Source organism: Protopterus annectens, chromosome 4.part1, assembly GCF_019279795.1.
Source record: "Protopterus annectens isolate FY-2018-M chromosome 4.part1, PAN1.0, whole genome shotgun sequence".
Lineage (NCBI taxonomy): Eukaryota > Metazoa > Chordata > Ceratodontiformes > Protopteridae > Protopterus > Protopterus annectens.
This window is the reverse complement of record NC_056734.1, coordinates 515,929,652-515,951,381: the sequence shown is the minus strand read 5'-3', so window position 1 is coordinate 515,951,381 and position 21,730 is coordinate 515,929,652. Positions and strand designations below refer to the sequence as shown.

The 21,730-nt window shown below is 39.0% G+C and overlaps 1 protein-coding gene across 1 annotated transcript in view; it reads left to right on the top strand.

The window, feature by feature from the left end:
• Positions 1-21,730, top strand: part of ANO7 (anoctamin 7) — a 1,683,969-nt gene that overhangs the window by 1,085,373 nt on the left and 576,866 nt on the right. Inside the window, exon 14 of the mRNA XM_044070329.1 lies at positions 20,895-20,993. Coding sequence (XP_043926264.1) covers positions 20,895-20,993 — 99 coding nt within the window. The remainder of the gene's footprint in view (positions 1-20,894; positions 20,994-21,730) is intronic.

Below are 21,730 nucleotides of genomic sequence, written 5' to 3'. Positions count from 1 at the left end.
TATGACCTGTTCTTTGGAGATATGTGGTAGTGGACTGCTGTCAGGAATGCTTTGGGGTATGGCTGGTGGGGATAGGGAGGCGAAGTAATTGCCAGATCTGTCAGCTGCTAGGTTGGCAATTTCCTCAGGTTCAATGTGAATGGTACTGTCCACTATAAGTTTGGCACACATCTGGGTATTCCCTTTTTGGTTTTGGACATAGTTAAGAATGGCTTATGGTTGTCTTTAGCTAAGGATGCTAATTTAGTTTCACAAATAGCCTTAGAGGACTGTACAAGATATCTGCTTTGCTTGTTCAAGTTTGGGAGGGTCTTTTTCCCCTGTTGAGTAAATTCGCTCTTGTTCTTAGATATCAGTTTCTTTCTTTTGTTATATAACTTATTTATTCTTACAGTCCACCAGGGTGTCTTGTTTTTTCAGGAGAACCTGGTTTTAGTCCTGTCAGGTGCAGCTTAGTCAATACATTTATTTAAGTGGCTATATAGGGCATTTGTGTACTCTTTTGCATATGAGTCATTATTGGCTGTGTTAGCAGGGACTTTGAAACCTTTTATACCATTGCTTAGTAGGCTATAGTTTGCTTTGGAAACATTTTTCATTTTTTTGGGGTTTTTTTTTTGACTGTGGGGGTGTCAGGTCTGATCTTGACTTTAAATGAGACTGTTCGATGGTCTGACCTTATCAAGGAGGGCAACAAACAGGAGGTAGTGCAGTGACCCTCCCCCATGTTGGTGAGCAGTAGGTCTAGCACATTTGAGCCCCTTGTGGGGGTGCAGACCAACTGTTCCAGGGCATTTGAATTAACAACCTCCAGGAACCTTGGAGAAATCGTGTTTGTGCTCATATAAGTTGCCCAATCGATGAAAGGATAGTTGATATGTTCCATGACCAAGGTGTTTGACTGTATACTGAGCAACTCTAGCAAGTCCAGGTAGGCAGTGTGCTTCTCCTTGTTCATAGTGGGGGTTCCTGTAGCTAGCAATGATGTGGTAGGGTATTTTGGCTATAGTTATTTGGACCTGGAGTGGCTCAAAAGAGTCAAAATTTTACTAGTCTCGAGTTGTATTTGAATTAATTGAAGATGGTTACATCTCCACCTTTGGCTCTTTCATGCTCATTTTGAGGTCTGAACATGTGAAAGGCACTGTAGCCTTGTACAGCCAGGGTGCTCTTTGCTGCCTTGAAGCAAGTCTCAGTGACTGCAAAGATGTCAGCATCTTCCGAGGTGAGGAGTGTTTCCAGAGAGTGCAGTTTACTGTTTAGGCTCCTAGCATTAAGCAGAATGACCTTGAGTTTGTCTCTAGTAGATTTTTTTACTTGGAAGTTTTGTTGTTTTGACATTGCCTAAAAAAGGCACTATAGGGAAGGTAAGTGTGATATCCAGATAATATACCACTGAACTGCCACCAAACAATGTGATGTCTCCCACTATCCCTGGGTCAGTAACTAAGGAGATTCAGTCCTCATTACTGACTCCAGTGAGAGACTTTCACTTAAACAGGAGTAGTATTCCACAATTTTCCCCTAAGAGCACAACAGGAACATGCTCTATAATTTGAGACTGGACTCTATACTTCTGTCCACCCCTAATGTAACTCCTTATTACACACTCCAGAGCAATGTTTCCCAGTTTAAGACCTCCGATACACTCACAATTAAATAAATTAAATCTCACACATCCAAACACTTCTGGTAAAGCCTGACAAAGATTTCCAGTTGTGTCCCTGCCCCAAAATAATATGGCATTGCTGCCAACAATCAGAGTGCCTTCATGCCCTTTAAAAGGAGGATCCAATTGTTAAAATTAGATATTAAAATAAATTATAGCAAATGACCTAAGCAGCAAGGCTTTTGGAATGGCCTGGGAAGTTATCAAGGCAAGTATAAGCACTCTCAAATCACTAAAGAAACACTGATTGGCCAGCCACAATGTCATTTAATAAAATATTTAATAATGAGCAAAATGATTAAAAATATAAAACAGTAATTTCCAATAAACAAACAGAACTCAGTCACCAGGAAAATGAAATCAATACAGTAGAACAGAAATCCAGCAATCAGAAAAACTGTAACTGATGTAATTATAATTTTCCTATCTAACTAAAGAACAGTGTCCCTGATCTAAACTAAATTACTACAACAAATCAAAGGCATGCTTACAGTTCTTGGTGAGTCCTTTGGGTATCCACTGCACAGTAATCTGTGAACAACTCACAACTGGCTGGTAACTGACTGCTGTAACTGACAACTGTAATTGGCAACTGACTGACTGCAGCAGGCTCCTTTATAGACTAGTCTGTCACATCTGTTCTAGTTTTAAATTTCATTTCATATTTTGAAAATCAACCAACAACTGATTTCTAAAGTTCCTTCCTGTCTTTCATCTTCTGACAGTAACACTTAGCAACTGTCAACATTCTGATGACATCATCTGAAGATCAGCTGAATCTGAGACAGTTTGCCTTTGTAATCTTTCTTCACAAACATGTGCAGATAGAAATATAAAAGGACACTATTCAAGTCTTTAAAACATTCTGTACAAACAGATTATAAATCAACATGTAAGAACTTATTTACAATATCATAGCTAGTCATGCTGGCATATAATACACAGGTTAATCTGAAGTTATGTACAAATCCTCAGCCAAATATGCTAGCACAAATAACAGTATCTAATTTCTTCACATTTCTCCCCCACTATGACTCAACCATGGTTTTCAAGTGACCCTTTTTAAAATGATGCTTGAGAAAAATTAGTCTGTCTGGGAATATCAGCCCACTCCTCTCCTGGGCAATCCATTTGCATTGGCATTATTAACCCCACTGCAGCATTCTTCTCCTTCTGAGGAAGCTTGGCTGAGCACAGCCCCCACCCTACAATCTGAAGCACCCACTTGCACAACAAACTCTTGACTATAATCTGGCCTGGCCAACACAGGGGTTCCTTCCAAAATCTCCCTACATTTTCAGAATGCCTGTTCACAATCTGTGGTCCACAGTACCTTATCCAGTTTATTTTTCCTAGTTGCATCAGTAAGGGGTGCAGCCATTGTACCACAACTGGGCACAAATCTTCAACAGAACCCCACTGTCCCTAGAAATGTTCTCACATGCTTTTTAGTAACAGGACCTGACCATGTTTGAATAGCTTCCACTTTGACAGATTCTGGCCTAATCTTACCACTCCCCACTCTATGTCCTAAGTAAGTGACCTCTGCCATACCCACCTGACACTTACTGGGTTTAATGGTTAGCTTTGCCCTTTTAAACTGGTCTACAAATGCCTGTGCCATAGTCTTTAATGTAGTTTATCCTCTCCACAAGACCCTAGGCTGGGGATAGTAGGGGATGATCTTTAAATGTTTCACCCTACAACACTTCTACGAGCAAGTGAGCAGGTCCGACATGAAGCTGGCATCTTGGTCAGTCAGTATCTCTTGGAGAATCTACCCTGCTGAAAATTTCTAGCAAAGCATTTGCCACTTTCTCTACATCAATATCACATGTGAAAGGAATAGTAGGTACTATGGCTAGAAGTGGCAGATGGTAGGCTCTAGACACTACCAACTGCTGTACTACCTCACTTTCCAGCCCTACCTTAGGAGTCCACTTTATGTACAACAAATCTTCCTCCTCTGCCTCAATATCCCTTCACAAGGAATATCAGGGACCATAGCTAGAAGTGGCAGATGGTAGGCTCTATGCTCTACCAACTGCATTACTACTTTGTATTCTAGCCCACCTCTAGGAGTCTACTATTTATACAACAAACCTTTGTTCCCATATACAGACGTCTCTCTTCCTTGAGCCTTAGGTGCTTCCTTAACCATCTCATTCAAGCTTTGTAATGTAGGGTCTGTAAGTTGAGCCTGTCTTGACTCTATACTTGTGACTCTCCCAAGCTCCCCTTACACAGGAAGCCTAGTAACGTCTGACAGTTGCACCTCACTGTCAATCTGGGTACTATCACTCATGTCCTTCCTTGCAGTCACCTTGTCCAAGGGAGCATCAGTACCTACCAGCAGCTGTGGCTCACTTTCAGATGTACTGTTACAGGATATCTCCTTCTCTGAAACATCCACCACACTAGTCCTAGATTCATGTATGAGATCTGTCTGGGTCTCCCCAAGCTACTAGACCTGCATGCCTGTCTCCAAGCTTGACTGTGTGTCACTGCATGTTCACAAGGTACTACATCAATGTCATTCCTTATCAGTACATCTGCAGAAATATCCTCAAACACACCTACCTGCTTGCTTCCTCTTTCACCCTCCCAGTTAAGATGAACCTTAGCCAAAGGTATTTGGAATGGGGTCCCTCCCAAAGCTCTGACTGGAGTGGACTGTCCAAGCAAGTAATGCTCTGCTGTAACCACTGCAGGTCTCATAATGGTTATATCAGAAGTTGTGTCTCTCTTAGTATTAACCTGTTTACCATCTACTAAGATAGGATATAAATTGTGGTGATAGATTGGCACCCCTCTTGTTTCCAAGCAACTTACCACTGGCAGTTTGCAATAACCACATGCTGGCTCCCTCACACTCTGTTTATCACCATGCCTCAATGGACATTTGACTGCTATGTAGTCCATCTGGTTACACTTGAAACATCTAATCCCTAACCATGTACTTGGACTAGTAGTTTCTCCTGTTACTGGTGTACTGTGTTGCAGTGGTTTAGACTCCCCACATGGGTTCCCTTATATCCATGTGCAGCACTGGGTATCACTTTCTTATGCACTGGTGTTCTGCTTGCCAAGTAGAGATCACCTTTTCTCACCAATTCCAACATAAAGTTACACTCTGTCTGCTAACCAGATTCTCATGTCAGCAGGCAAAATACCGAGGGCTTGTTCCCTCATCAAAAGGTCTGCCAACCCCTCAAAAGTGGTGACCTGACACCCACTCACCCATCTGTGAAAGTAAGTACTTAAATCAGAAATATAATCATGTACACTTTCATTTGCCTTGCATCTGTGTTCATATAACTTTTTTCTATAAGCTTCAGGTGTTAGTTTAAAAACTATCTAGAATATAGTTCTTAACTTTTTCATAATTCAAACAATCTATGTCAGACAATTTAGACATGGCCTGAACAGTTTTACCATGGAGTAAGGAAGTCAGGAGTCAAACCCAGAGCTCACGGTCAACATCATACTGTCTCTACATACCCTCTTAAATATGTGAATAAAGCTGTCAAAGTCATCCCCATCCCTGTATTGAGGAAAAAGTTTACTGACCTTTACAGCTTCTGGGGTTCAGTTATTCTAACTAATCTAACTGATTAGTTATAATTTTCCTATCTGAATAAAGAACACTGTCCCTGATCTAAACTAAATTACTACAACAGAGCAAAGGCAAGCTTATAGTTCTTGGTGAGTCCTTTTGGATATCTGTTGCACTGTACATCTGTGAACAACTCACAACTGGCTGTTAACTGACAACTGACTTCTGTAACAGACAACTGACTTCAGCAGGCTCATTTATGGACTAGCCTAACTGTCGCAACTATTCTAGTTCTAATTTTAATTTCATATTTTGAAAATCAACCAACACTTGATTTCTAAAGTTCCTTCCTATCTTTCAGCTTCTGACAGTAACGCATAGCAACTATCAATATTCTGATGACATCATCTGCAGATCAGCTGAATCTGAGAGTTTGCCTTTAGAATCTTTCTTCACAAACATGCAGTTAGAAATGTAAAAGGACACGGTTCAAGTATTTAAAGCATTCTGTACAGATTATAAATCAACATGTAAGAACTTATTTATAATATCATAGCTAGACATGCAGGAATATAATACACAGGTTAATCTGAACTTATGTGCAAAAAGCCAGACATGCTAGCACAAATAACAGTATCTGATTTCTTCACACCAAGTGTCTTTGCCAGTAACTGAAAGCCTTGAGGAGATATGTGAAGGCCATCTCTGACAAAGCAATGTGGTCTGTCGAACATGTCCTCCCAAGCTGTCAAATACTGGATCTCCCTGGAGTTACACCAGAAGCTAAGCCAATTATTGAAATTGATCATTTTTGTCTATAATGTGGCATCATCCTAGGTGAAGGTAGAATGCTGCATATGGATAGGGACATACCTGCCTGGGACACATAATCTGAGAGTTCAATCATGTCTCTCTTCAAATAGTCCAGAGAAGTACATCTCAAGTCATTTACTCCAACATGTACTATGACAGAGTCATAATAGTAATTATTGCTGAGTGACTTGACTGTGTGCATAATGTAATGGATCTTGGCACCTGACAGGCAGCTGACCATGACCTTCTCATTGTCCAACCTGGTGAGGGGGACATCTGTGTGTCTCACTATTGAATCACCTATGACTAGGAAGTTAGGTTTTTAGGTGTTTTGTCTTAGGGGCTTAATTGTTGAGACACTGATATGTGTGTTATGTGTAGTGGCAGATTCTGTTTGTATACTAGTATGTGTAGATTGTTTGCGCTTGGGAGGTCTCTGGTCTTTTGGTAGGATGTTAGTGAGTACCTCCATGTATGTGGGTTTATGTGTCTTAACCTTATCTTGTGTAAGTGGAGAGGTGTGTATGCTGATAATCTATCTGATGTCTTGTTTATTATTACATGAGAGGACTAATTCTAGTTTCATAGTGTAGTTACATCTCTCACATACTGTATTTGTTTGCTTTAGGAGCAAGTGGTTGTCATTATTTGTAATTGTTACATTGCCTCAAGATGCCTGTATCAATCAGGCTGACTGGAGAAGTGTTGGGAAACTCACTGTCCATACTAGCAGGTAAATCTTAAGTACTAATTTGTGAGAGGGCAAATTACATCAGCTATTGCTCTGGGATTAACAAAGGGACTTATTTTATAGAAAATCAGGGATGGAAAGTGAGGTGACACTGCTCATTACTCAGTTGAGTTGCCTACAATGCAGAAGTGCACAGCTGCATTTCCTGCAAAGCAGCAGGGAACCTAGGAGGGTTTCACTGACTGCTGTCCAGGGAAAATAGTTTCTAGGTGTTTGCATCTATACAAGGCACTGCAAACTCCCACTGTGCAGTGCATAGCTATGTGCAAATGTGAGTCTTATACACAGCTGAAATTAAATAATTTTAAAGGGACAATCCCAATGTTTAAAATTAGGGTCTGAGTTAAGCTGACAGAAGTCACACCCACTTTGACACATCACTTTAATTCACACCCACAGTGCCATTTTACTTTTAAATATCCTGTAAATCCACAGTTCCAGTCTTGTTTCAGCTCCCAGGTTAAACTAATCTTTGGATCTGTGTTCATCTCTGATTTACATTGGATTGGGGAACTATACCCCCAGCTCCTGGCTCATATTTAAAACAAAGAAAGCTGTGCCAGGGAAAAGGGACATCAGTGTGTACTAATCTGTAAATTTTGCATCACTCATGCTTCTACAGATGTACAAGCAGCCCACTCTTAAAAAATAGTGCATTTGTCTAGTAGTATTCAGAAATCAGTACATATCAGACTAGAAGTTGAAAAAGGAACAGAGGAGTGTGTCTGCTAGTGCTCCAACCTTCTGTCAGACACTTGCTTTCTGTGGAATTACTAGGAAGTGAGAAAGTCACTACACCAGGCTAGTATTAAAAAATCAGAATACAGTAAAACATGAAAGAAAGAGAAATATGGTTTCCACTACTGTTTGCCTGACTCAGATGCTTTCTATAGGTACCATAAAATTGTTGTAGATGGCCAGGATTCACAATCAGCACAGAATAAAATATGAAATAAAAGAAACAAAAACTTGTTTAATAATGTTTTAAAAGCCTTGCATTACTGATGTGCTTTCCTGAGTAGCAGCAGCAGCAGTCAGATCATAAAATGCCTGAAAAGGCTACTTTTCTCAGTGGGTAAAATGTACATATTAAACTAATGAATGGCTCACAGGGAGAGCTGTTGTCAGTACAGCTGCAATTTGGCTAACACCTTTGAAACTTCCTTCAGGCACTCTTTCCCCACCCACCCCCCACCCCCCACAGCCAAAGGTGAGCATGCTCGAAAAGGCAAATCTGAAATGTAAACAAAGGCTGAATCAAAACACAAAATCACTGGGATTGTCACTTTAAACCTGACTGATTATAGCAAATCACACAATGATCCTTTCTTTAGCAATCCCCAGCTCAGACAAGACAATATCCATACTCTTCTGCCAGAAGGGTACAGGGGAGCCTTTCTTGTTCTTAGCTTTGAATGGCTTGGATTCAAGCCAAAACTCTCTGGACCTCTGGCAAAGGATGCCAAATACAGAGTAGCTCCGGTTAATTGAGCCAGTACATGAGCAAATGCAAGGCTTATATACAGTCAAATCTAAGCAGTTTTAAACTAGTCTGCCAGTAGCAATTCACACAATGATCCTTCCTCCAGCAATCTCCAGCTCAGACAAGGCTATATCCACATTCTTCTGCAACAAGGGTGCAGGCGAACCCTTCTTAATGTAAGATGGGTGGATTATAGTTCAAGTGTATGAAAAACAGACTAGATTTAGCAAGTCTGGCTCTAGTCCAAGGGCGCCCGCAGGCAGGTGCAAGGGGGTGCACTTGCACCCCCCTGGAATCGGCTGACTAGTAGATCATTGCAAACAAAGTTATTTTGTTTTTGTGCATTCTTACGTTCAGAAGATAGTGCATTCTTCTTTAAGAAGTCTGTGCTAACAGTCCAGTCGCGCTGACATCATCAAGTCTGTGCTAACAGTCCAGTCGCGGGTAGGCGTGCTGACATCATCGCTGTTTGAGAGCGGGAATGTAAGACAGGTTATTCGAGTGGGAATGGAAGATAGCAGATAGGACACCTTCAGGTAGAGGAGTTTGAGAGACGCAGACGGATTATTCGGGAACGGAAGATGGGACCCGTAGTGTGTGTGTGTGCATTTGTGTCCTTGTTGCCTGACAGCTAAATGTTATTATCTGGTTTTATTCTTGGCTGTCTGGAGTGTTTCTCCCTGGGCCTCTGCTAAAAAAATTAGCTGTTTTTTTTTTTCAAAGTCAGACTTTCCTGGTTAATAAATGTAAATGGACACATTTCAATATCGGACTTCATATTCTTCAGAAAGTGTATGGTAACAAAAGCAAGCTTTTATTCTAGCAATTTTTTAAGTGTACAAGATGGATATTTGAAATGTATCCCTGTGTTTGGGACTGTATTCCCCCCATTATTGGCTTCATCCAGGCTTTGTGCTAGGGTTGAGAGTTATGGTAAGAATTGAATTCACTGAATATGTTTGGGGGCTGTATTCACCAAGTATTGGCTTTGTTCAGGTATTTATTGGCTTCATCCAGGTATTTATTGGCTTCATCCAGGTTTTTTGCTAATGGTGAGAGCTATGGTAAGAACTGATTTCACTGAAACTGTTTGGGGGCTATATTCTCTCATTACTGGGTTTGTCCGGGTGTTATTTGCTAAGAGGTTGAGAGGTATGGTGAGAACTGAATTCACTGAATGTTTGGTGGTTGTAGTCACCCATTATTGGCTTTGTTCAGGTCTTTTGTGCTAAGAGGTTGACAGCTGTGCTATGGTGAGAACTGAATTCACTAAATGGTAAAGTTTCAGTCTTCCTCTTTCCCAAAACAGCTGATTTGTCTTAGTGGTATGTTGCTTTGACTGTTTTGCACGGGGTCCCCTGGGTTCAAGACGTGGCAGTGAAATGTATGGTGGTAATGCAGCATTTTATTCTTCTAGCAACTTTCAAACATTATGCAAGCAATGTTTAAAATGTGTCCCTGTTGTTTGGCCTTTTGCCCCCCCCCCCCAATAAATTTCGGCTTTTTCCAGATTTCTTGTGCTGCAAAGTTCAGAGATGCAGCTGAGTGTAGAGTAGATTTTACAAGGAGCTGAGAGCTGCAGGGGAGCAAAAGTTTAGTGCTGATTATGTTTAGTCTGCTTGCATCAATAGCACAACAGATAGTGTACTTGCTTTAGATGCTGAAGGCTGTGGGTTCTACTCCCACAGTAGGTAAATGCATTGCTGATGCTGTATTGTGTTGTAAAGGGGTGGATGCTGCAGTCCTTTTGGCAAAGATACCTAGTAACTATGAACCTGTTAACAGTTTGCTATCCATTCTCTATTGCGGTATTACTAGCTTTTCATTTTTTTACTGCATGCAACAAAGGCAATTTATTCTTCAAGGGTAACAGGCACTTTATTTGTAGATTAAACAATGACATATAAAGTGTTTGCTAGCAGCAACCTCTATTAGTTACAAATTTCTTCAATGTGGATTTTACTACAGAGATTGTGTATATTTTTTACTGATACTGGTGGACTTGAGTAGACTTTTTATGATGGAAATGTTCTGAATTGGGCAATTTTGTCATTGGTGGATGCTTTTTGTTTCTTTGTTTACTGGAAAAATTTTCAAAACAATAAATTTAAAATGCCCTTTAACAACTGTACTGTATTGTACAAGGAATATAATGTAATACAGTCAGGAAGGTGTATCAAAGAGCATGTGTATGTTACGTTCGAGGGGCCTATGATTTTGAAGACAGCCCAGAGTTAATATTTGCAATTGGCAAAATGTATTTTCTCTGAAAGTGGGTTTCAGTGCTGTTTCAATGCATGTGAGTTTCAAGGGCAGAGAAGTATTAATGTTAGTCTATTTTCATTGAGACTGCATTGCTTTAACAGATATGTATTGGGGTTTGTGCTGTAAAATGCAAAATAAAACTTTCAAATGAAATCCTAAATCATCGCAGAAGTAAAGCAGTATGCACATTAGTGTTTATGGTAAATGGGGCAAAATAACCAAGGAATGGGACATTGGAATGGCTGCAGGGGGGAGGCTCCATTTGACCATGATTTTGTGAGGGGGGTAGCAAACTCAGACAGCCCCGGTTGAACTATACCTCTCAGTTGTCCATATCTTTGCAGAATTAATAGATATTTGCTGCTTATTTTTGGTTTGTTTCTCATAAAATTTGTGGTTTTCTAGCAAATCATTTAGGAGTGAAGCCATTAAATGACAGACATTGAGTTTCAGATGTCATAACCTTCAGAAAAATGCATGCTAATGCAAGACTGTCTAAGTTTATACAAGAGCAATTTTAGTAGTGTTTGTATGTTCCCCAATATATTTGGCCTTGTTCAGATTTCCTGCATTAAGAGGTTGAGAGGTACGTGCAAATCACTTTGTAGATTAGGAATATCCAAACATCTCAATTGTCCCCAATTCTGGCTCAAAATGTTGCTCTCCCCTAATAATCCCTCCTCCAAAATGGCAATTTTGGAAGAAAATGTGGAGGGTTTACAATTATAACTGTAATGATCAGTTATAGATTACCTTTATTTCAGAAATGCATGTGGATGCTCTTATTTTGTTAGCTGCTTCAAGTTAACTGTTAATATTAAAAGGGTGTCCCTTTTTTGACAGGTTTTTTTGCATCACATTTTGGTCTGTTTTTCATAAAATTGTGGTTTCTGGCAAATTAGTGGCAAGTCATTAAAGATTGAAGTTAGAAAATAATGGCAGACATTTGAGTTTCAGATTTTATACCCTTCAGAAAATTTGTACTAATGCAAGATCTACCTGTTCTATTAAGTTAATAAGAGCAATATTTAAAAATTGGCCTTATTTTTGGGCCTGTGTCCCACTTCTAGTTCTATGTATGGCTTTGTCCAGATTTCTTGCTCTGAAGTTGAGAGGTAGGAGTGTCAGAGCCATCACTATCAGCCAGAGACATTTCAAATTATGACATACTTATTGCACCCCAGCCCCCATTCTAGTGGCTCGATGTGTCCAAGGAAGGCAAGAAGCAGTTATGCAGTAAGTGTGCAGAGTATTCCCCATCCAAGGTAGATCACAAATATGACCGTGGCTTTTCATCTGTCCTTGATTTTGCAAAATGTTCTGGTTTTCTATCAGATTTTTATACTGTTGATTTATGCTTCTTATTATTCAGGAACTGCATGCTATCACAGTGTCCTGTTGCTCTGTTTAAGTAGCCATGGTTTAATGAACATCAGGTAAGCTTGTCAGAGATTGTAAGATGCAAGTAAGCTTTAGTAAGCTTGTCGGACATTGTAAGATGCAAGTAAGCTTTAGTAAGCATATTGTTAAAGAATTGCCAGCATTGAAAGCCTTTTCGTTGTTGCCATGCAGAGAATATTTACATAGCTAGATAATGTATAAGCCTTGGGTATTGAAATGCATATGACAGTATTTGTAATAAAAGTACAGGATTACAGTATTTTCAGAAGCTCATTACATTTTATTGGAGACCAGTGTCTTATAGCAGTGTCTGTGTGTTAGTACACTTGTAGTTGGGTGGCTTTAATGGCATATGGTAAATAAGCATTGCTACCTTACTTAAAAGCCAAGCCCTGCAACAACTAGCTCCACAATGAAGTCAAAACACAATAGCTCTGGTGGGTAAATGTACTCTGTAGTAATCAAAAAGGCAAATGTTTGAAATGACTACAGCTTATGTGCAAACACAATAGGTAGTGATGAAACAATGCTCTGCTAAAAATGCTTTAATGCTCCACATTGCTGAGCTGCAATCACTAGCTACCAGGATTACACCCACTTCAGATCAAGCACGGTGCCGTTCAGTGCAACCTTCCCAGAACTAATTCAAGTCTGACCAGAATTATTTGGTGTGTGTATAAGAGGGAGGTAGCATACCCCTCAGCTGTCCAGATTTTTGCCCCATATTCCTCTTAAAAAGGATTGAAGTTGCTAAATGAGACATTTCAGTTTTAGATGTCATGTCATTTAGAAAAATGCATACTAACACAAATCCTGTTACTCTTGCAATTTTCTGAGAGCCATATTTATAATTTGTCCCTATTTATTTTAGGCTTTGTCAAGATTTCTTGCACTAAGGGTGAGGCCTTGAGGGGTGTGGTATCTTTGTAAGAGAGAGAGAAAGTGAAATGCCCAAGTTAGAGTTAGCAGGTGGAATTTTCAAGTGCATTTTCAAGGAACTGTGAGTTTTAAGGGAAGCGAAGTTCACTGCTGCTCATGCCAAGTCTATTTACAATGTGCAACCATTTTGTTTAGCAAATTGTATCTCTATTGTGGTATAAGGTTTTAAAGCTATGTTAGTAGCACCACAAGTAGAATACTTGCATCTTAATGTAAAGGCTTGAGGTTCTATTCCTACAGCATATACATTTGTATGCTGCAGTCCTCAGGATGTCCTCCTTTGGATGAGATGCCTAATAACTATGAACCTGTTTTTCAGCTTGTCATCCATTTTCTATTGCAATATACCAGCTTACAATTTTTTTTATTTAACATAGGCAATTTATTCTTTGACGGCAGCAGGCACTGAATTTGTAGATGAAACACTGAAATGTACAAGTGTTGCTGTGTAATACAAGGGATATAATTCAATTATATATTATAATTAATACAATCAGGTAAATCAAATAACTTTTGCATGGCCCTAACAGTGTGCAAGGAGCCTATTGCTTGAAAACAGTTCAAAGGTAAATAACCTGCCACTGGCCAGATGCATTTTCTTTGAATGTGGGTTTCAATGCCGTTTCATTGAATGTGAGTTTCAAAAGTAGAGAAGCTTTAATGCCAAGTCTGTTTTCATTGTAAGACTATTGCTTTGTTTAGGTTTAGTAAATGTCTAAGTGTTTGGGCTATAATGTTTGAAATAAAAGTTGTAAATTAAATCCAACTGCCTGTAATCATTGTAGAACTAAAGCATAACACAGTATGCACACAGATTTGAACAGTGTCTACAGTAAATGGGGAGAAATAGCCAAGTAATGGGACACTGGAATGGCTGTGTGGGCGGGGCTTGGGGTGGGTGGACTTGGGCGGGGCTGTGTTGGCAGGGGGCGGGGTGAGCTATGTGGGTGGGGCTCTGGGTTTGCACCCCCCTGCAAAAAATCCTGCGGGCTCCCTTGCTCTAGTCTATGCTAACTAAGCAATATTTCAGTGCAAAACAAGTGCAGGCAATAAGCAGGCACAAACAGTAAAAACAGTCTAAAAGGGACATGTTAATGCAGTAAAATACAGATGAAAGGTGCAGATCAAACTCAAAATATGCTTAATTTCTTGTTCTTAGCTTTGGATGACCTGGATTCTAGCAGAAACACTCTGGACTACTGGCAAAAGATGCCAAGCACAGAACAGCTCCTGTTAATTGAGCTTAAACCAGAACAAAGACACTTAGAATAACAGACACAATAAGCCTTCAACCAACAATTCCCAGCTCAAAAGGGCAGAGACTACTGTCTCCTCCCACAAGAGTGTAGACCACAAACCTTCTTAATGTAAAATAACTAGTCTGAAGCTCAAGGCCTTAAACCAGAACTAAGACACTTTTAGAATAACAGACACAATAAGCATTTAAACAGCAATTCCCAACTTAGAAGGATGTAAGCTACCTCTCCTGCCACAAGTGTAGACTGCAAACCTTCCTTGTGTAAGATAACTAATTTGAAACCCAGGTGTTTAAATCAAAACTAAGAGGCTTATAATAACAGTTATAACTGAATCAGGCTACTAACAAACAGTAATCAATGCAACTGAACATGTTTAAGAACAAGCAGCGAAAATCAAAATAAAGTAATAAAGTAGGAAGAAGTACAGATACAGTAAAAGCAGCTGAATAAAGTGTGTTTTAGTAAGTGGAAAAGGAGGAAACCTAAGATAATTCAAGTTTAAGAGAGTAAGGGGGGGGCTTTCCCAACTTGATCTCTCCATACTCAGTAGAATGAGCTAATGACATGGGACTGGGAGGAGTGTAATAGTAGGGGTGGAAAAACTCAAAAGCCACCAACTTTAAGAGTACAACAACAGTTGAGCAGGTGGGTGGATGGGAAAAATCAAATGCAGACAAAGATCAGCAATAGTCAGGCAGAAGCAGGTAAAATAAGCACTTCAGCTTAATAAAGATAACTCCAAACATTTCTAGTTAAAGAAACATGCTGTTTCTTAGCTCCTCCCACTAATTAAGCAGATGTTATTCACTGTTTGCAAAGGAATTATTTTCTAATTTTTCAAACTGACCCTAGCCAAGACCTGTTAAAACTCCAACAGAACAAAAATACTTAAAAACAAACTAATGAAATATAACAAAAAGATAAAAAATAGAAGTAACCAAACTTAAATGAAAAACTTCAATTCAGAATCAAATGCAGACAGAGATTCACAATAGTCAGGCAGAAGCAAGTGAAATAAGCAAGTCAAATAAACACTTCAGCTAAATAAAGATGCCTCCAAAAATTTTTAGTTAAAGAGGAATGTTTTTCTCAGCTCCTCCCACTAATTAGCTGGATGTTATTCACTGTCTGCAAAGGAATTCTTTTCTAACTTTTCTGACCCTAGCCATAACCTCTTAAAACTCCAACAAAACAAAAATACTTAAAACAAAAAAAAATAAAAAAAAATAGAAGTAACCAAACCTTAAATGAAAATTTTCAATTCAAAATCAAATATAGACAGAGATCAGCAATAGTCAGACAGAAGCAAGGAAAATAAGCACTTTGGCTTGAAAAAAAAAGGAAAAAGAAAAACTTAGTCCCTCAGAAAGTACTGTGAGCTGAACAACTGAAATTCACAGATCTTTCACCCATTCCCCCCAGTGTTGTTAGTGTGGGAAAATCTATTTGTCACAGCTTGTTATTTCCCTGACAGCCAGCCTGCTGCACCTAAGAAAGCAGATAGAATGTACAAAGTTCCTTGGTCTTTCAAGTTTTTAGACTCTCATCCCAGACCTGAGCCAGCAGCTATAACTTTAGTTCATCCAGTTGCTGCCAACATGTTGTTCACTCTAATCATTCCCCTTTAAACAAGGATTGTAAAACAATTGATAAGTTTAGGGAAAAAGTGTATGCTTCTGCAACATTAATTTTTAGAATGTTTGTATTGTCAGATTCATATATTAATTATTCTGACCAATTGTGAAAGTATGAGAAATGTTTTACCTGCATTTCTGCCCTGTGAGGAAAAAACAGCTTTGTGTGGTTTGCTTTCTTCCATTTCTCAGGTTACTGCTCATTGATTAAAGTGTATATATGACTCTGTAAATACTCTAGCCAGGGTTGCTGTCAGTGGGTACTATGTTGAGAAGGTTTGCCTGGCTGCATTCTCAAAATCTCTCAGAAGATGTGAAAAAAAGGGATTTCAAAGTCTCCTTCAGATAGAGCTTTAATTTTTTGACCTCTTCTGCAGAGGTTATAAAAATGTAATTTAAAAGGTAAGCTGATACAGGGAATTGCACAGATTTTTTTTCAGCCCTCCTTTATTTATTATTTTATTTATGTATTTAATTTTGATGACTGGGGAAGTCCACTGGGCCAGAAGATCCCGTTTTCTGTGGAAACCCAGGAAGAAAAGCTCCAAAACAAATTACAGTTACATTTGAATTTACAACTTGCAGGTTACAAAGAAATAGGGTTACCACCTGTCCCACTTTACGAGTGACAGTCCCTCTTTGAGCAGTTGTGTCCTGACAAAAAACATTAAAAATGGCAAATGTCCTGAGATTGTAGGACATAATTATTTCCTATATTTTATGTAATAATGGCATAAAACAGTTATTCTGCATCTAAAATACCTAAATGTTATAAGAAACAGAATAAACAGCTAAAATGCTACAAGAATAAGCTTTTATTTAGGCAAAAAGGTTAAGTTCTATCCTTTGTACTGACCATGTGTATGTGTCAGCCTGTAAAATCTGATGTTTGTACCGAAAATGTCCCATTTTGGCCATTTGAAAAGGTGGCAACCCTACAAAGAAAGGGCAAAAATGTATACATTTCAATTACATATTGCAAGTTACTATTTTCCGAAGGATTGTCTACTGCCTCGTTACTGATTGATTCCAAAAAGAAAATGGTAATACCCCAGACAAAAGCACTATTAAATAAGGCAGCATGGCTATATAAGGGACCTTGTTACCCCCACCCCACCCCCCAGCAGTTCTTTTTCCTGTCTAGAAAGTCTGAATGTCCATTTCTGTATTTAACAACAGATTATTTCATACAAATGGGTTCTGAGGCTGATTCGGCAAGGTTACAGAGGGCATTGGGAACAATTCCTCCTTTCCAGGTAATTATTCCTCAGTTGCCATACCAAAGCCCTCTGTTTCTTGCTGTCCTACAACACATGCTGTCTTGGAGGTAATAGAAATAGTTCCTCCTTCCCAGATGGAACAAAAGTTTTTATTCAGAAATGTTTTTGGTGCCAAAGAAAGAAAATGCCTGGAGACCTGAACCTTTACTCCCTAAACCAGTATGTGTAGTACCCAAGTTCAAAATTCTTCCACTTCAAAACCTGTTTCCCCTTCTTCCTCATTTGATTTTTTTTTTTTTGGTAACTTTAGATTTAAAAGCTGTTTGTCACCACATTTCTATTAATTTGGATTTCATGTACTTCTTAAGCTTTTGTGCATCTGGATCACACTATCAGTCATCTGTCTTACTCCACAGGCTACCCACTGCTCCAAGAGTGTCTAGCTCCTGTCATAGCCCACTGCAGGCTGCAGATTATATACATTTTTCCATATTTAAATGACTTTCTTATCTTTGCCAAGTCTTTTTCAAAGTGTCAGGAATCTCTCACTTGGGTGAGAGATCTACACAGGCTGGGATTGCAAGAAAACATTCAAAAGTTTTTTTTTTTTTTTACTCCATACAGGATTGTGCTCCTAGGGTGTCTGCTAGATATCCCAGTACAAAGAGCTTTTCTTCCAAAAGAAAGAAAGTAGATCTATATTTATATCTGCTCCAAGGGTTTTCCTCTCATGCATTAGTCATTGTGAGGAAATACTTCAGGATTTTGAGTCTCATGGCATCTATGATTCTCATGATACTTCTGACAAGACTCCATGAGAAAGATACATTGGTATCTACAGTGTGCTTGGTCCCAGCACCAACATCCATTAGCTTTTAAAGTTCCGATTCTGTGATTTATGAAAAAAAGATCACTTGCTAAACACATCAAATATCCCTAAATCCATGTCTTTCCTCTTTTGCTCCAAAGCAGTCAGTCACAACAGAAGCTTCAGACATTGTTTGGGGAGAAATATCAAGGGGGATAAAATTGCAAGGTCTTTGGGACGAGAAATACAGACCAAAGCACATAAACATAAATGAAATAATGGCTCTTATCAAGACTATCAACTCTCATAATCATTTTTTATCCACAGGACCTCCTGAAATAGTTCAGACAATATCATATTGATATGTTGCATAAACAAGCAATGGGGAACCAGATCTTGCCGTTATGCAAACTAGCCATATCAGCATGGGATTTAGCTTTAGAGAACAGTCTCACTCTACAGGCATCCTACTTTCTGTCAGACAAAAACTGTGTGTCAGATAAGGTGAGCAGAACAAAGGCAGATCCTCACAAATGGAATGGGTCTTCAAAGATTTGATCCATCTGTGGGGAGTTCATTGCATAGACCTTTCTGATTTCTCCATGAACAATCAACTGGCAAAATTCTGTTCCAGGACTTCATGCAGGAAGGCCTGGGAGACCAATGTCTTTTCTTTTTCTTTGACAAGAATGTTCCTGTTTGCTTTCCCACCATTCCCACTGATATCCAAGGAACGTATATTCAGAAGGAATCCTCAAAGATCATTGTGGTGACTGCCTTCTGGTCCAGGCAACAGTGGTTCTCCCTTCTTTTGGAATTGGTCAGGGGCAATTACCACAATCTTCCTCACAGACGTGATTTACTCACACAAGAACAAGGGTGTTTGATACATTCTGATCCCAAAAAACTACTGCCTGGATGACAGAGTCTTAATACCTTTTAGGAACCTGTTTACTGAGGAGATGCAGTAGGTACGAAAGCCTGCTGCTATAAACTCAGTATAAGCAAATAGAAAAGATTTTCTAGTTGACACCAACAAAGTAATCAGCTCCCATTCAGAGCTAGTATTTCTCTGGTTTTGCAATATTTGTGTGAGTTACTATCGTGTGGTCTGTCTTATTCTTCTGTCAAGTTCATTTGTCAGCTATTTCAGCAAGCCTACCCATGAATACCCCTCTTTTCATGCATTTTCACATCAAAATGTTTTTAAAAGGGATGTTACATAAGAGGCCTCCAAAAAAAATTGGTGGCTCCTACTTGGGATCTTAATTTTGTGTTAGGGAAGCTATCACTTGCTCCATTTCAACCAGCTCATCTGGATGATTTGAGGTTCTTAACACTTAAAACAGTTTTACTTGTTGTTCTGACATCTTCAAGAAGCGTATCTGAGTTACAAGATTTTATGGTGAGTTAAACTTAACTCATTTTCCACAGAGACAGGGTTACTTTGAAAACTAATCCTTCTTTCATGCCTAAAGTAGTATCTGAGTTTGTGTAAAGTGCAACAATACATCTCCTTGTATTTTCTTCAAAACCCAAAAATGAGGGCGATAGGATACTTCATACCTTTATTGCCCACAGGCAAGTCAAGTGCTATTTTGACAGAGCAAAATCTTTCAGTACTTCCCATCAGTTGTTCATTTCTTGTGACGGTAAGAGCAAGAGACAACCTGTATCAAAGCAGACTATTTCTAAGTGGTTGTCTCAGCCTGTTACCTTTTGTTATTCCTATCACAACAAAACTATTTCAGGCAGGGTCAAGGCACACTCTACCAGGGCTTTGGCTTCATCTGTGTTTTTTTGGAAAGGGTTGGAGTCTAGAAGCATTCCAAAAGTAGCACGTTAGTCCTATGTGCATACTTATAAAGCACTTCAAGCCACATTCCTTTTCTAGGTCTAGATCAAGCTCTGCTAGGATCATTCTTCAGGCATTCCTGAACCCTTCCTCTTCCACCATCCAGTTGTTCTAAGCTACCCATATAGATTAGACTACTGCAGCAGGAACCAATATAAAAGCATGGTACAGCTGTGTAAGTAAACTTAACATAACAGTAAACGTTCGCATGATCACTCCTGCACTGGCCCCTCCCGCCCTCCACCCCCCTTGTTCTGTTCTGTGTGTTTTATGCCAGGGTGTGGACATGTGTTTTTGCTTTTCCTAGCAACATCCTCTCAGGGCTTAGCCACTCTCTCTCTCTCTCAATTGGCTTAAAGGTACTGAAGGGCTTGGCATCCAAATCTGCTTTTCGTCAACTGTTTGATTGGGCATATGGAAGGTACCCTGAAGCTTTGGAAGCTGCAGGCTGTTGTATTCTATGCAGGATACCTATATAGCTCAGACTACTGCAGCAATAATCATTCAAGCATCTACTGTTATGGTAAGTTTACTTATACAACTATATTTTCTCTAGAATCATACAGACAGACACACGCGCGCGTGCGCACGCACACACACACACACACACACACGCGCGCGCGCGCGCGCGTGTGTGTGTGTGTGTGTGTGTGTGTATGTGTGTGTATGTGTGTGTCTCTGAGAGAGAGACATATGTAAGTAAGTCAGAAGGTAAGTACTTTGGTTGTATCATTTCAGTGCATTTCAGTTATTTAATGAAAGATGTTTTTAAGAACTGCAGTTACTGAAATGTACACATCAGCTCCAGTTCTGGTTGCATCTTAATAAAATGATAGAATACAACTGAGAGTTATTTTTTGTATACTTCTCTGAGATTTTGTTGTTACTATCTTTCCTTTACCTAGTCCTAACTTCTTGCTTCGTCTTTGTTTGATACACTAAAGTCATTTTTAACAACAATCATTATATCCATTATCAGTTTTGAGCTGATTGTTGTACCATGTAGATGCCTTGCTTTCTTTCAGCTGAATTAATATGTTTGAATTCTATTGTATTTTGCTCACTCACATTGTATTGGTATTTAACTTACTCTGTTCCCAGGATTACTTGCTCACTTACCTTGTCAAGATCATTAAGCATAACCAAACAAACAAAACAAGAACCAAGGAGGTATTTGGAAGAGTCTGAGTACACTTGCTATGTATTGACTCTAAATATGCATATAAAAATTGTCTTTTCAGATTTCTATAGTGTTGATCTTCCTGATATCAGTCATCTTGTACCGAGCAATTATTGGAGCAATTGTATTCAGCGCCTCCAGGGGCTTTTTAAGAGCATCGGTGAGTTAATTTGCTCTTGTCTCTTTCTTCAACATATGAAATTGATTGAGCTTTTAATTCAAAACTGTGAAAATTGTATTTGGATACTTATGCCTGTTATAACATAGATAGATGTTAAGCCAGGCTGTTAAACCAGAATCTTTCAATTAAAAGATACACATTTCGCAATAGTTTAATGCTTTAACTCATTCCCTGTAGTGGAGCACTGGAAGTTTGCACTGCAGCTTCCAATGGGCGGACCCTAAGCATTTTGATAAAATCAAATTATGTCCTTATATTTCAAACAATTTTCATATCTCTAGAATCATAGGAGTTTCTAAAGAAGTATAAATGACAAATTCTTCAGCACAAACTATTTTTATAGTGGCAGTATTCTTTATAATCTAGGTCTTAAACTGGATGTTATAAATCACAGTAAACACAGTAGCTATTAAATGTATAACATTTTGTAAACAACTTAATATATCAGCAACCACTCAAGTTTCACATATACTGTTAGCAAAGTTTTGTTCATGCAGCTGAGAGCTATATGAGGCTAAGCAATTCTGCTTGCGTTAAGTTGTTGAGATTTTAAGAGAAACATGAGATTTATAATAATATAAATAAATAATACATGAACAGCAATTAATATTGCTGTACCTGCAATAGATAAAAGTCAAATATCAATGCAGCTATGTTTTCCATTGTGTAAGCTTTAAAATGGAATATTTTATTACTTTGCATGTATCTTGGTTTTG